The 14,710-nt window shown below is 35.2% G+C and overlaps 1 protein-coding gene across 1 annotated transcript in view; it reads left to right on the top strand.

Moving 5' to 3' along the window:
• Window positions 1–14,710, top strand: part of KIF6 (kinesin family member 6) — a 540,790-nt gene that overhangs the window by 5,848 nt on the left and 520,232 nt on the right. The window contains exons 2-3 of the mRNA XM_044675300.1: window positions 5,860–5,969; window positions 8,950–9,024. Coding sequence (XP_044531235.1) covers window positions 5,860–5,969; window positions 8,950–9,024 — 185 coding nt within the window. The remainder of the gene's footprint in view (window positions 1–5,859; window positions 5,970–8,949; window positions 9,025–14,710) is intronic.

The raw sequence follows: 14,710 nt of genomic DNA, 5'->3' as shown, positions 1-14,710 counted from the left end.
ATATATATATATATATATATATATATATATATATATAATCTCTTTTAGACTGTAGAGGTGATGAACATAGCCTACCATGATCCCAAGTGGGCCTGAGCCAAATTAAAATGTAATTCAGAAATACTTAAAAAAATAAATAAAGATACAATTAAACACAGATAATATTACATCTAAAAACTAAGTCTGCTGCAGGGGTCCTTATATATGGATTAATGGTCACCATTGCTACTTTGACAACACTGGTATAGTGTATTGAGCACTGTCCTTGGAATGCTCAAGATCTGAGTTGGAATCCTTCTCACTACAGGGGAAATCCTGGGTAAGTCACTCTACCTTTGTTAGCTATAGATTTTTCATTTTAAAATGGAGGAATTGTAGCACTGATCCCACAGTGATTTAAAGATCAAGTGAAATGGTATTTTGCTTTGCAAAGTTTTATAAATGTGAGATATTGTTTTTAAAGCAAGAATGATTGAGGGGCAGCTGGGTAGCTCAGTGTATTGAGAGCCAGGCCTAGAGACAGGAGGTCCTAGGTTCAAATCCGGCCTCAGACACTTCCCAGCTGTATGACCCTGGGCAAGTCACTTGACCCCCATTGCCTACCCTTACCACTCTTCCACCTATAAGTCAATACACAGAAGTTAAGGGTTTAAAAATTAAAAAAAAAAAAAAAGAATGATTGAGTGGGGATTTCTCTGCTCCTCCTACAATTCCATCTTTCTTGTGTTTCACATGCTATAAAATCAGTAATTCAAGAACAATTCAGTGATTCGGTAAACATTTACAAGGGGTATTCTGTGCAGAGTACTATACTTAGTGGAGAAGGGTGAGGTGGAAGAGAACATTTAATTAAGGCATTATCTTTATCTTTATAGAGCTTACAGTCTGGTAGAAGAATAAGACTATAAGATGTCTATAATATACCATGTCACATGCTAACATTCAAGAGAAGCAAATTAGTGTTTTATGAGGTTTGAAAGGGAAGTCAATCAACCTAGAGACCAAGGAAGGCAGGTTAGGTTGAGTTGAGTTTCAAAGGAAAATTAGGAATTTAATAGATGGAGATTGAGAAGGAAGATATGGTAAGCCAGAGAAACAATAAAGACCAAGATCTATTTCAGTTTAGAAATGTTTGGGTACTCTTTGTAAAGTTAATGTTGAGATTATCCTATATTTGCATAGTGTTTATATGTATATATGTTAATATATGTAGTGTTTATATGTATATATGTATATACATATACATATGCATGTTTCTCTATGTATATATATTTATTTCAGTGATTTTACATTTATTATTTAATTTGACCTATAGGTTAAAAGATAACTCTTTACCACTTTGAATACATCAAAGGCATATATTGTAAAGGAAATTACCATGTTCAAAATGCTCATTCAGTTGTGATAGGCCAGGGTGAAAAATTTGACACTTAAAAATAAATCAAATTCATATGGTACTTTCATATATATTATTTCATTTGATCCTTACAACAGTCTTGTGAGGTAGGTAATGTTATCAGCTTATTACTTTAGACTAGTTAAGTTTTTATTATTATTAAGGGACATTTATTTTTTAAAAGTTGTTCCAAAAATGGCTTGGTCCAAGTGGTTTAGAAGATCAAATATTCACATTAGAATTATGTCTTTCAATCATTGGTGGATATGGCTACTTAAAGCCTTTAAAGCCTTTGCACTATCCAAAATACATTCATAATTAGGCAGCAATTCTCAATCCTGTGTGTTTCATGTCTCATGAATTTCTGACTTCTTTTATTCACCTGCCTCAGCCACTGCACATTTTACATGGGGTACCCTATTAATTTTTTTAAATGTCTCCTGAGAAAACATAGCCAGACAGCTTTGAATCTGATGCCAGTTCTTTCTGCAAAGAATTTTTTATCTTACAGTGGCTTTTCTCCATGAAAGCTAAACACTTTTAATGAGAAGTTTCAATAAAAATCTGCTTTAAAAAATCAGCTGGGTTACCTGAGGATTTAGCTAGGCTTTACTTATGCATATTCTAGATATGTCCTTCTTTGCCCTTCATACGGAATTTAAAATTTAAGTTACCAAAGGAAATTTAAGCCCTTGCTCTAGGGAAGTGTTACTTCTGGCTGGAAGAAGGGAAACTGTTTTGCTAGGTAGCTTCTATTCTTGATTTTCTTGGCCAACTGAAAGGAACATCGGGGTAAATAATTTAAAATGCTGACCTAACAGCTCAACATAGAATGTTGAGACTTGGAAGAATCCTTAAAGATTATCTTGTCTGCCCCCTTCATTTTTCAGAAAAAGAAACAAACTCACAGTAGAGAAGTGGCTTGACAAATGTCATATTATTAGTTTGTAGTGGAGTGGAAACCAGGACCCTAAAGATGATTTTGTAGACACAGATTCAACCCAACTTGTATGACCATTATTTTTCTTAAGTAATACCTATGGATGTATATTAAAAGACTTAGATTCTATGAAATATAACAAATCATTTTATTAAAACCAAGTATGTTTTGAATTACTGACAGAGTATTACTAAGTGACATTTTAGGTACAGGGTGACATGAATATTTCAAAAAAAGACATTTGGTTTTACACTTTGGATTGTCCTGTAAAGGTCACTAATTCTGATTCTCTGATTAGAGAGTGAGTGAGTGGTTAATTTTGTTGGTTTGTATCAGTTTACTTCTAAAATGTGAAAAAAATGTTATCTTCTAGAGGAAGTATTATAAAGTTTAATGAGTTATTATCAATAAATATTTTTTACTTCCTAAGAATATGCTTAAATATTAGATATTTTTCTCTACTAGAAACCATTAGGTGCAAAGAAGGAAGGAACTTGCAACCGTCTCCTTTACATTATTTTTTGACAAGTCAGGATTTCTTCTGACTTGTTAACAGAATGTTTCAGAAATGCTTTAGTTGTTTGGGTTGCAGCCAAGAGAAGGACTTGGCTACCTACACATGCTCAAGACCTATTCAAAGTGGACAAAGTATCCAGAGCTCTGCCCTACTCAGATTTAGTTGAAAACAGTAACTCATCTTGTTTGTAGGGATGGCTCCCAGATAATAATCTGAAATAGGAAGGATTTTAACTGGCATTTCCATGTTTCTTTAGTGAAATAGGAGCAGTGTTGATCCATTCATTCCTCTATCTGACCCTGCTGATCCTTGTTTAAACTCTAAAATAGATGAGTAGAGTATGACCTGCTGAAAGTCCATGACACTCTTCCCCTTTCTATTCTTGGGGGGAAATGTAGTTTTAATTTTTTAAATTGTGTTTTCAGATGACGCGTATGTGTGTGAGTGAATGCGTGTGTGTGTGCATGTGTGCATTCACACATGCGTGTTTATATGTGTATCTGTGTTTTTGTTGATAGAGGACAGTGTTGACAATGTAAGCCATTCAAACTTAGGAAAGACCTTAGAAATAATGTCATTCATTTTTTTTTTTTTTTGACAAATGAGGAAACAAGCTTTCAGAGTATCCGATAACTTGCTCAAAGCCACAGAAGTTCATGAAAAGATCTCAAAAGGCATCTGGACCAACTCTCCAATTTTACTGATAGGAAGTTAAGTGACTTGCCCAAAAATCACACATAGAAGATACTTGGAGACTTAAACCCTTGTCCTCTGGCTCTAAGAACAATGTGTTTGGGTTGTTAATGGTTTCTTTTTCCGCTTAACCCTAAGAACATGAGTTCCTGAGGAAGTAAGGGTGAAATTGATTATTCTTTATCAGAAGAGATAGGGTTATAACAAGGATCCTGTTGATCACTCTCTTCTTCTATATGCTCTCTCTCTTTAGATTTGCACCAAACTGCTCGCTCTTTGTTTTCCTCCCCCCTTTTTGATGTCTCCTTTAACTAGCTCTTCATCTAGGTTATGTCCACTGACCATAGGTGTCTCCTAAGGGTTTGCTTTGGGCCCTTTTCTCTTCCACCTCTTACTCTTCTTTGAGAATCTTAACTCCCATGGACTTCTTTATCATTTCTGTGGACATGATTTACTAGATCTATTTAATTCAGCCTAACCACTCCTGAACTCTGTCTCACTTCACTAACTTCATTTTGGACATGTTGAATTGATTTTCCCATGTGCATCTCAGACTAAATACGTCTGGGAGCAGAACCTCTATTTTTTTCCTCTAACCCCTCCCCTTTTGCAAATTTCCCAATTGCTCTTGAGGATGCCACCATTCTCCCAAATGCCTGGCCTCACAACCTTGACATCATATTTGACTTCCATTGCACATATCTCATCTTTTGCCAATTCTTACTGCTTTTTATCATTGCACCGTTTCTCATATACGACCTCCCTTCAGTCCTACAGCCAACACCCTGGGGCAAGTTCATATCGCCTAAAGCATAAATCATAAAAAGTAGCCTTCAGGTTGGCCCCCCTCCCTTACTTGTCAGTCTTTTCTCCATTCTACTGCCAAAGTGATTTTCTTAAAGAGAAACTCCATTAACTTCCTTTTTCTTCTGGAATCCATTTAAAAAATTCTCTGGCATTCATAAACATTTACAACCTGGCCCCTTCCTACCCTTCCAGTGTTTCTTACCCTTGACTCCCCTCTACCCACTCTACCATCCAGTGACACTGTCCTTTTTTCTGTTCCTCAATATGGTATTCAATCTCCTGATCCCATACATTTTTTACTGATTGTTCCCCATTCCTGAACTACTCTCCCACCTCCCCTTTAAGACTTAAATCAGCTGCTGGAGGCCTTTTCTGATCCTCTCTCCACCCTCTCATGCTAGGGCTTTCCCTTCTGTGTTAATTATATTAACTTTCACCTACTTTGTTTATATTGCATGTACACAGTTGTTTGTATATTCTCTCCCTCATTAGTTTGTGAACTCCATGAGAATTGTTTTTGCTTCACTTCTATCACCAAATGCCTTGCATATAGTGTAAGCATTTTATAAATATTTATTGATTGCCTTTAGATATGACCCTTCCTGGGTCATCTGCATTTTGATCAGAGATGATAAAGAAAGGAAAAAGCTTCTAATATTGAGTGGAATTAAATTATAATGATGCATTTAAAAAGAGGTAGCTCAATGGCACAGTGGATAAAGTGTTGGGCCTGGAGTCAGGAAGATCTGAGTTCAAATCTGTCCTCAGACACTAGCTCTATGATGCTGTACTTAATTAACCATTTCCTTCAGTTTCCTCATCTGTAAAATGAGCTGGAGAAGGAAATGGCAAATCACTTTGTATCTTTGCCAAGAAAACCCCAAATGGGGTCATGAAGAGTCAGACACAACTGAAAAAGAACTCAACATTTCACATGTCAGTACTGGTAGTTTGAGACATAGAGTTCAATTATATTTATTTCCAAATATGTTACCTATTCTTTATTTTTCATTTATATTTCCTTTCAAACCTCATCTCTATCTACTAAAGTTAGCTTGTCCTACTTTGCCCAGGAATTATGCCTCCAGGACTAGGTATGTTCATATTGGTCACATACAGAGTTGAAATATAAGGGATAGAGTGCTGGATTTGCAGTCAAATCTTGCCTCTGTTTCCTCATCTGTAAAATGAGAATAATAATAGTCCCATTTTGTTGAGTTATTGTGGGTATTAAGACATCATTGTTAGCATTTTATAAATCTTAAGGTTTTATATAAATACTGTTATCATTATCATCAATATTACTTGTTAGAGATTGCAAAACACTTATTAGAGTCCATATACTTATCATGGGAAGAACAATTTCACCAATTAGACTTTTTTGGTTCTGGTCTTTGAAAAAAATGTTCCTATTAAAAAACGCATGTGTTAATGCTGTGGCTAGGTACTATGAGCTGTCATTGTATAATTTGTTATGTTTTATTAAAATTATATTCATTTTTGTAGATTTATTCCGTAGATGAAGATGAAAAAGCAATATCTGCATTGGAAATAATCTTACCACGTGACTTAGCAGATGGATTTGTGAATAATAAGAGAGAAAGCTACAAATTTAAGTACGTTGACTTTTTATCTTATACTTTTAAACTGAACTAATTTGAATATTGGATTAATATCAGATGTAAAATTACTAATGTCTTTCACTATTGAAGAACTGGCAAGATTCTCATCTCATTTATTGAAATATTAGTTTCTTCAGAGCTGCCACCTAAAAATATTTGAAAAGAGGAAATATTTCTGTCAGAGATCAAATGTTATAGAGGCTTTCTTTGGTTCTTTTAATATTTTATGTATCCAGTCCAGGCCTGGGGCTAATTGTCTGTTATCAGTCACTTTGTGATTAATTTATCTTTTCAATAATTATATGTACTCTTTTTTTTTTTAATCTTACCTTCTGCCATAGAATCAATACTAAGTATTGATTTCAAAACAGTTGAGCGGTAAGGGCTAGGCAATTGCGGTTTAGTGACTTGCCCATGATCACACAGCTAGGAAATCTGTACAGGCAGATTTCAACCCAAGACTTCCTGTCTCCAGGCCTCGTTCTCTATCCAAACAGGCCACCTAGTTGCCCCTTATATGTATTCTTAATAATGATATAGTGAGAGTAGTATGGTAGAAGGATCACTGATTCTGGAGACAGAGGATGTGGGCTCATATGCCTCTGATGCTTATTATCCTTATGTCCTTGGGCAAGTTAACTTTACCCTCTTTGGACCTCAGTTTCCTCATCTGTAAAATGAGAAAATTGGACTAAATAATCTCTTAAGTCCCTTCCAGGATAAACCTTTGCCCATCTTCTCAAATCAAATCATTGCTCGTAATAGACTACAAGCTGCTTCTACTATTTAGCTTTTCATCACCTTTGTTATATACTCTTTTAATTCTTCCAAAATCATGAAGTTTTGTGAATCAAACCATATAACAAAAAATTTTCAAGTTTCAAAAAAGTAGGCTTTTATGGCAGCAAGTAACTTTTATAATAATCTCTAATGCCCCAGGCTTCCTTTAAGTTCCCACCAAAATCTCATCCTTTAATGTAAGCCTTTCTCAACTCCTCTTAATTTTAGTGCCTCTCTTCTGTTAATTATTTCCTATTTATCCTGTACATAGTTTTCTTTGTATATATTTGTTTATATATTGTCTCCCCTATTAGATTGTAAACTCTGTGATGGCAGGGACTATCTTACCTTTTTTTTTTTTTTTTAAATCCCTAACACTTAGCACAGTGCATGGCAATAGTAGACATTTACATTTAATTCAATTACTTCTGGCCTTTCCTGCTTTCCTTGCCTGACTACATACCCTCCCCGAACCTTAGTATTTCCAGCTTATGATTAACTTCATACATCCCCATTCACTATTTAGTAAAGGAGAAATGCTTTGCCATGGCAGAAGCACATTCTGCATTCTCAAAGCATCTTGTCTTAGTTTTTATGCATCATTGCATCTCACTGTATTACTGTATGATACACCTGCATCAAGCAGATGCCTGGATGAACTCTCTTATCAGTTTGATTTTTTTAACTGTTAAAAATCTTCAACCCATGTGCATACCCATGACTGTATTACTTGACAAAGCATTATGTAGGTATTTTTAATCCAATATATCTACTTGTAGAAAAGATATAGTTGCTTGTTTTAGTTCTTCAAATCATAAAATGTTTTTACCATTTAAACAAAGAAGAACTTGAAAAGATATCCTTTTGAATCATATTCAGAGAGAAAAATTTCAGATGTTTTTGCATTGGTATTACTGCAACAAAAATGCAAGCAATGTTCTCAGACCTGCTTGTCAATTGGTGTTTGGGGAAGCATCACCTAGGCTGCAGCTTTATATTATCTACTATTCCTTTTATACTAATTTCTCCTTATTTGTATCTGGAAATTATCATATGCCTTCTACCTTGGAAAGAGATGTGATACAACGGCACATTCCTTTCTGCTGATCTTTACCAAAGTTATCTTTTATTGATTACTGGTGCCTTCTGGAAACCTTTGATGGTCTCCATACAACATCAGATTTAGATGTTTAATTTATCCTTTTACGTTCCTTTTTTATTCCTTAGCAGACCTCTAGAACTTCCTTGAGGAGAAGACTGTCCTTCCCTATTCCTCTTAGGGATCTACTTTGTGTGATTGTGCCCAATTCAAACTTGCTGCTAGTTAGTATCAAAAAGCCATGTAGAGCCCAGGTTCTTGAGCAATCCTTAAAGCTTCATGAGAAACTGTTGTATTCTAGTAGGTTCCTGGTGGTAGAAGCTTTTTTGAATATAAAAATCTGGTATACACAAATCTTCTTCACCATGTCCCCACCAAAGACCATGAGACTATGATTGTGTTTCTTTGCAAAACACTGGCTTAATGGAATTGCTCAGTGAGCAATTTTTCTGTACCTTTTCTCCCCGATAAAAACTTCCTACAGTTTTCTTTTCTAAGTTTCCATTAGCCTGCTCTTAATTTGTTGTTCAAGAGTCAAGATTTCCATCTTCAAAGGACTAGCTATTGATTTAAAAAAACAAATAAAACATTGCTGAAAAATTGGCTGGTGTTAGACCTGATAACTAATTGTTGAAAATGAATTACAATTATCTTTTTGAACCTAAATTTAATAATCATAAGTGTTAAAATTGCTTTTTCTTTTTACAGGTCAAAAATCCGGCACCGTTCTATGCATATATTGTTTTTAAATTTTTTTCATGTATTTATCTAAATTTGAATTTGATGCCAACAGCAGACACTGTTTCTCTTGAAAGCAGACACACACACAGAGTTGGGGTTCTTTTTTCTCCAAAGCTACTACATTTGTTCAGAGGGATTTATTGTGCAAATCTTGTCAAAGCAATACTGTTCACCAGCTATTTGTAGACAACAGAACAGTGTGGTTATGACTACAGAGCCAACATTGTATTCTGTTAGGTAAGCTTGGAAGCTTGGTGATGTAAATGTGGAGTAATTGCAAAAAGAGAAAAACAAGACATCAACTAAACACTGTTTTAAAGCCCTATTTCATCATCATTACTTTGTAATTTACAGATTTCAGAGGATTTTTGATCAGGAGTCAAAACAAGATTCCATTTTTGACATAATCGCTAAACCTGTTGCTGAAAGGTAGGATTTCCAATAGTTGGGCCTGTGGGATATTTATAATTCATCTTGTCTCATCAATACTCATATAATTATAGAAATGTGTTGAGATACCTCAATTGTGTAAAGAAAAGAAATGACAAAATAAATATGAAATGACCAAATAATGCCCTTCAGATACATGGTTTTATTATATAGAACAATAAATCTCAAACCTTTTACTCTCAAGATCACTTTCCAATCTTAAAAATAATCCAGGACCCCATTAATTACAACAATAATGATTTATTGTTACAATTACAATAATAATAATAATAATAATAAGTTACAAGTTTAAATGTCTTGGTATTTTTGAAAAGAATTTTGATTTCATAGACCCCTAGAAAAGATCTTGGGGCCTCCCAAGAGTCCCCATTCAACACTTAGAGAATTGCTACTCTAAAGTATGATGACCAATATGTCTCAACTTGATAAAAAAAAATTCAGTTTTCTCTAATCTTCCTATGTGGTGGTCAAAACATATACAGTTTTGATCAACACTTTTAATATATGGTAAGACATTCAGTATAAATCCTGAATGAGATCCAGGACTCTTGCCGTCTTCACAGGCCTACACCAGGTTGTACTTAGCTTCCTCATTGCCTTTGTTTCCTCCTGACTCTCTAAACCCATATTAAAATTTTTCAATTTAAAAAATACAAATAATATTAAACATCACTATAACCAGCCAAACTTGGTCAGCAACCATTTACGTTTAAATAAATTAATTGAAGTGCACTAAATGTCATACTGTCTCTGTTCCTCATTCTTTCTCCATTGGTTTTCTTTGTTTACTCCCAGCCTATTTTTCCTTTTATGTGGCCTCAGCTCTAGTCTGTACACTGTTCTAGTTCTGTTCCTTTTGCTTTGCATTATTTCATAAAGTTGATTCCAGATTTCTTTATGTGCCTTATACTTGTCCATCATAATTGCATTATAGTATTCCATTACATCAGTGTACCACAATGTCTTTAACCATTCCCCTATTATTGGACATTTAGTTTGCCTCCACTTTCCCAGATTGAGAATTTCCCCTATTTCAGCTTTGACTGGAGCATCTTTCTTCCTTACATATTTCCCCAGTGTCTTTTCAGATGTGCATGCCTAGTGGCGTACATTCATGAAGGTTTATAATAGATCTTTATTTCATGGTGTTACTAGACAGTAAAATATGAGCTAGATACATATCTGAAGTTGAACTATGACATTTATAGTCAGAAGATTGAAGTGTAAAACAGGGTACAACATTTCCTGGGGATTTGGGGTAGCAAATTACTATACCTATAAATGCATTGCCAGATTGTGGTCATAAATGGAATTGTTTCAATTTGTAGTTGACTGTGGCAAACGCCACCATTCTTAAAATGTTTAGGTAAATACAACAGGACGTTTTGTTTAATGAACAAGTAAATTATCACTAATGGGTCTAACTTTCTGCTTCATTTAAAAGTTCCATTACTTGAAGCAAAATTCATATGACAGCCCTTTAATGGTTTTCAGCTGTGATGCTTTGAGCATCTTTTCAGGTCAAGGAAAACTCTCATTATGGTTATTTATGATGGAATATTGCCTTCTCTAACTAAAAGTAATCTTTCCTTCCTCCTATCTCTCATAGAACTTTTCTTGTACCTGTCCTAAATGTTTATATTTAGTCTAATTCTAGGACTAGAGGAATAAAAATATTCTCATACTTCATATATTTAACTATTTTTACTATCAAAGGGCACTATCACCTCCCAGATCCTAGACTTACAATCTGTGTCATTCTCAACTTCTCATTCTCTGACTGCCACCCTCTCCCCATCTCATCTGTTATCAAGTCCTATTGATTCTGGTTTGATATGACTTAATGGTTTATTGATAGCATCCAGACCATTGGTGGTACCTATGTTTAAAAAGAAAGCAAGGATTCCCATGCTGATGAGCTTCAGTGAGCACCGATTTATCAACCATTCTGGTTTCTGAGACAAAGAGAGTTCCAGGAAAAATAGCCCTGGCCTAGAACTTTATGCTTTAGGTTTGGGTGGCATTAAGTATGGAGAGTAGCAGCATTGTTTTATTCTCCAGAGGACAAAGGAGATGAGACTCATTTTCAAATGCACCTATCTAAGGTAAGTGGGACCCCATATCCTATTTTCTCTCTTGAACTTTAGGTCCAGCTGCCTGCTGGGCATTACCTAGACATCCTATAGAAATATCAAATTCAACATGTACAAAATGCAATTCATTGTATTTCTTCAAAAGAAAAAAATTTCCTACAAACTTTCCAGGATCTCAAGCAAGGACATATTCTTTACTCTTCCCTTTCCCTCAGTCTCAATATTCAAGTAGTTGCTAAATTTTATTGATCCTCCCTCTTCAAGTTCTCTTGCATCTGGCCCTGACTCATCAAATCCTTCACCTGTATATTTCTCTCCCCTCTTCTCTCATCTTCTCTCATCCTTTCTCTTTCTCTGTCTTCTTTATGTTCTCTTCTCTCTCTCCTCTCTTTCTATCTCTCTTAAAATATCTTTGTATTGGGGCAGTTAGGTGGTTCAGTGGATATAGAGCCCAGCCAAGTTCTAGGTTTAAATCTGGCCTTAGACACTTCCTAGCTGTATGATCCTGGTGTAAGGGGGGAAAGGGGGATTTATGGGTTCAATATATTAAAAGATGGTCGTCAGAGGATTGAACTATTATCAATCCTCAATTAAAAATAATCTCAAGTCAAAATTGACTTTTATGGAAATTTATTTACAATTAAGGAGAGAGGAAATAAGGAAATAAGAATCTAACCCAGTAGGTAATTTATTATGATCCTCTAATTAATCCAGGTAGATCTTAACTCTCAGCAAAGAGTCAGAGGGCCAGAGGCTCAGAAGTGAATGGAGTAAAACTTCATTCACAGAGTCTACTAAAAGAAATGTCTTAAGAGAAGTGCAAGAAGATTCTGTCAGTCTTTAAACTCGCCACGTGGAATTCAAAGAAGATATTTAAAGCAGTCTCACCAGGGTCTCAGTGTTCCAACACTCCTCTACAAACCAGAAAAGGTCCGTCACCAGATGCCCTCTTCAACCAAAGACCTCTCACTCACTCAACTCCCTCTTTTTAAAGGGGTCACATATGCCTCACTTCCTGTGCCTTCCCCTAGCCTGCGTGTCCAATCACAATAGACACTTCTCATAGCCCGCCTAGGGGGCAGTCATTCGATTCTGATTTGTCACTCACTCCATCACAGGTGGGTTAGGACCTCCCAGAATTGGAGGTGCTCTCACCTTTGGTGATTAAATCTAAAGATGGGCAGTGTAGACTTAATCTAATTATCACACTGGCCAAGTCACTTAATCCCCATTGTCTAGCCCAGTGATGGGCAAACTAAGGCATGTGGGCCTAAAATATTCTATCCTGTGTGACATTATTCCTAATCTGATGAATACAATGAGTAGGATACAATACAATGAAACTTCAAAAGAGTGGCCTTAGAAACAGACTGACAAATGAGCATTTCCTTTCTTTTGACCTCCTCTTTAAAAAGTTTGCCCATCACTGGTCTAGCCCTTACCACTCTTCATTTCCCCCAGTAGAATGTAAGTTAATTTTGGACAAAGATTGCTTTCCTTTTTTTTTTTTTATTCTTACCATCTATCATAAAGTAGATGCTTAATACACATTTATTAAATTGAATTGAATATACTAAACTTGAATACACTAATCAAGCATGTGTGTGAGGATTGGTAGAATTCCTTTGACTTCAGGGGCAATACTTATAGATTCATTAGTCATTCTCAATGCTTTTTTCCTCTACCTGTCCTCCCTCTTCCCTTAAATCAATTCTTAACTCATCCAGGACTTTTTTCATCTTTTACGTTCTGTGCAAATTTGATGGATATGGAATAATAATTTTTGTTTTAATTAGCATTTTCCACCTTATTCTCAATTTTGAGCACTTTTAGGCATAGTTACTGATCATTTATGCTTCTTTTGTAATCTGTCCAAAGTCTTTGACCACTTGTCTGCTGTGGAATGGCTCTTAATCATCCAGATTTATCTCAGTTTCCTATATATGCTGTCATTGGGGCCCCTGTCTTGCCCCTCATTGGCGATGTCACAATTTCTCAGTACTCTCAATAACTCTTTAAGACAATAAGTCACAGAGAAGTGCCAATCTATATTTAGCAAACAATCATTTCATCAAAAAGTATTAAGTGCCACCTGCATGCCTAGGAGGATATTCGGCACTGGTAAAAAGTACAAAGAATGAACCAGCCTCTTCAAAAGGAAGTTAATGGAGAGGCAAGTACAGATAAAATATATACCATACTATAAAGTATATAAAATATATAAACTAATGATTGGGATCAGGAAAGGTTTCACTGAGGGATGAAGCCTCAATTACATCTTATAGGAAGAGAGAGAATCCATGAGGCATAAGAAATGAGAGAGGGCATTCTAAGCATGGGGAAATGATAGAATAATAGCAACAATAATAATAGTAATACTGAACATATAGTGTTTTAAGGTTCTTTACATGTATTATCTCATTTTATCCTTGCTACAAATCTGAGTTCTTTTATTATCTTCATTTTAAATGTGAGGAAACTGAGGTAGAAGTTAAATGACTTGCTTAGAGTCATTTATCTAGCAAATAACAGAAATAAGATTTGGACTTATCTTCCTGACTGTAGGTTCAGAGTTCTATCCACTGTACCAAATAGCTGATTAGCTGCCCAGCCTAACACATCAGATCAGATCAGAGCAGAACTGGAGTGTCATAAATGAGGAACAGAGGGAAGTCCATTTTGGAAGGATTAAAGAGTGTGGAAGGGAGAGTATTATCTAATAATGTTGGAAAAATAGATTTGGGCTAGATTATGAATAGTTTTGAAAACAAAAGAGTAAAGTTTACATTTTATCCTAGAGACAATATAAGGCCACTTGAATTGATTGAGTAGGAGAATCATTCAATCACATCTACATTGAAAAAAATTATTTGGGAAGCAGTGGGTAGGATGGACTGAAGTGGTAAAAGACTTGAGTCAGGAAGACCAATTAGGAGGCTGTTTCAATATGGGGGAAGAGATAATGAGGTCCTAAACTAAGGTAGTAGACATGTGAGTGGAAGAAGGAGTTGGATACAAAATATAATAAAGGGATTTGATGCAAGAGAAGGTAAAAAGCACAATATTTTTCAACAAATCAGATATGTAGGGCAAGGAAGAATAAGGAGCCCAAGACAGTGATGCTAAAATTATGAAACTAATTTGCTGGAAGGATGATGGTACCTTCAAAAGAAAGAGTTGGAAGAGGAGAGGGTACAAAGAGAAAGTTAATAAATTTAATTTTAGACATGTTGAGTTTAAGATATTTGTAGGACATCAAATTTGAAAATGTAATGTCCAATAAGCAATTAGTGATAGTAAATGGTAGCTTAGGAATAGAGATTAGAAGCTACATATATTCATATCTACATATACACATACAATTATGTATAAATATATTCATATACACACATACATCTATATGCACAAACATATATTGTTCCTGTGCATATAAACACATATATATGGACATATCTATATCTATATATGGTTCTTCTGCATATATATGGTAGTTAAACTCATGGGAACTAATATGAAAATAGAAAATGGCCCAAAACAGAACACTGGAAAATACCCACAATTTGGAGGTATAT

Source organism: Gracilinanus agilis, chromosome 4 (assembly GCF_016433145.1).
Source record: "Gracilinanus agilis isolate LMUSP501 chromosome 4, AgileGrace, whole genome shotgun sequence".
Classification (NCBI taxonomy): domain Eukaryota; kingdom Metazoa; phylum Chordata; class Mammalia; order Didelphimorphia; family Didelphidae; genus Gracilinanus; species Gracilinanus agilis.
Note: the sequence above shows the minus strand (reverse complement) of the source record. Positions and strands in the feature narration are given on the sequence as shown.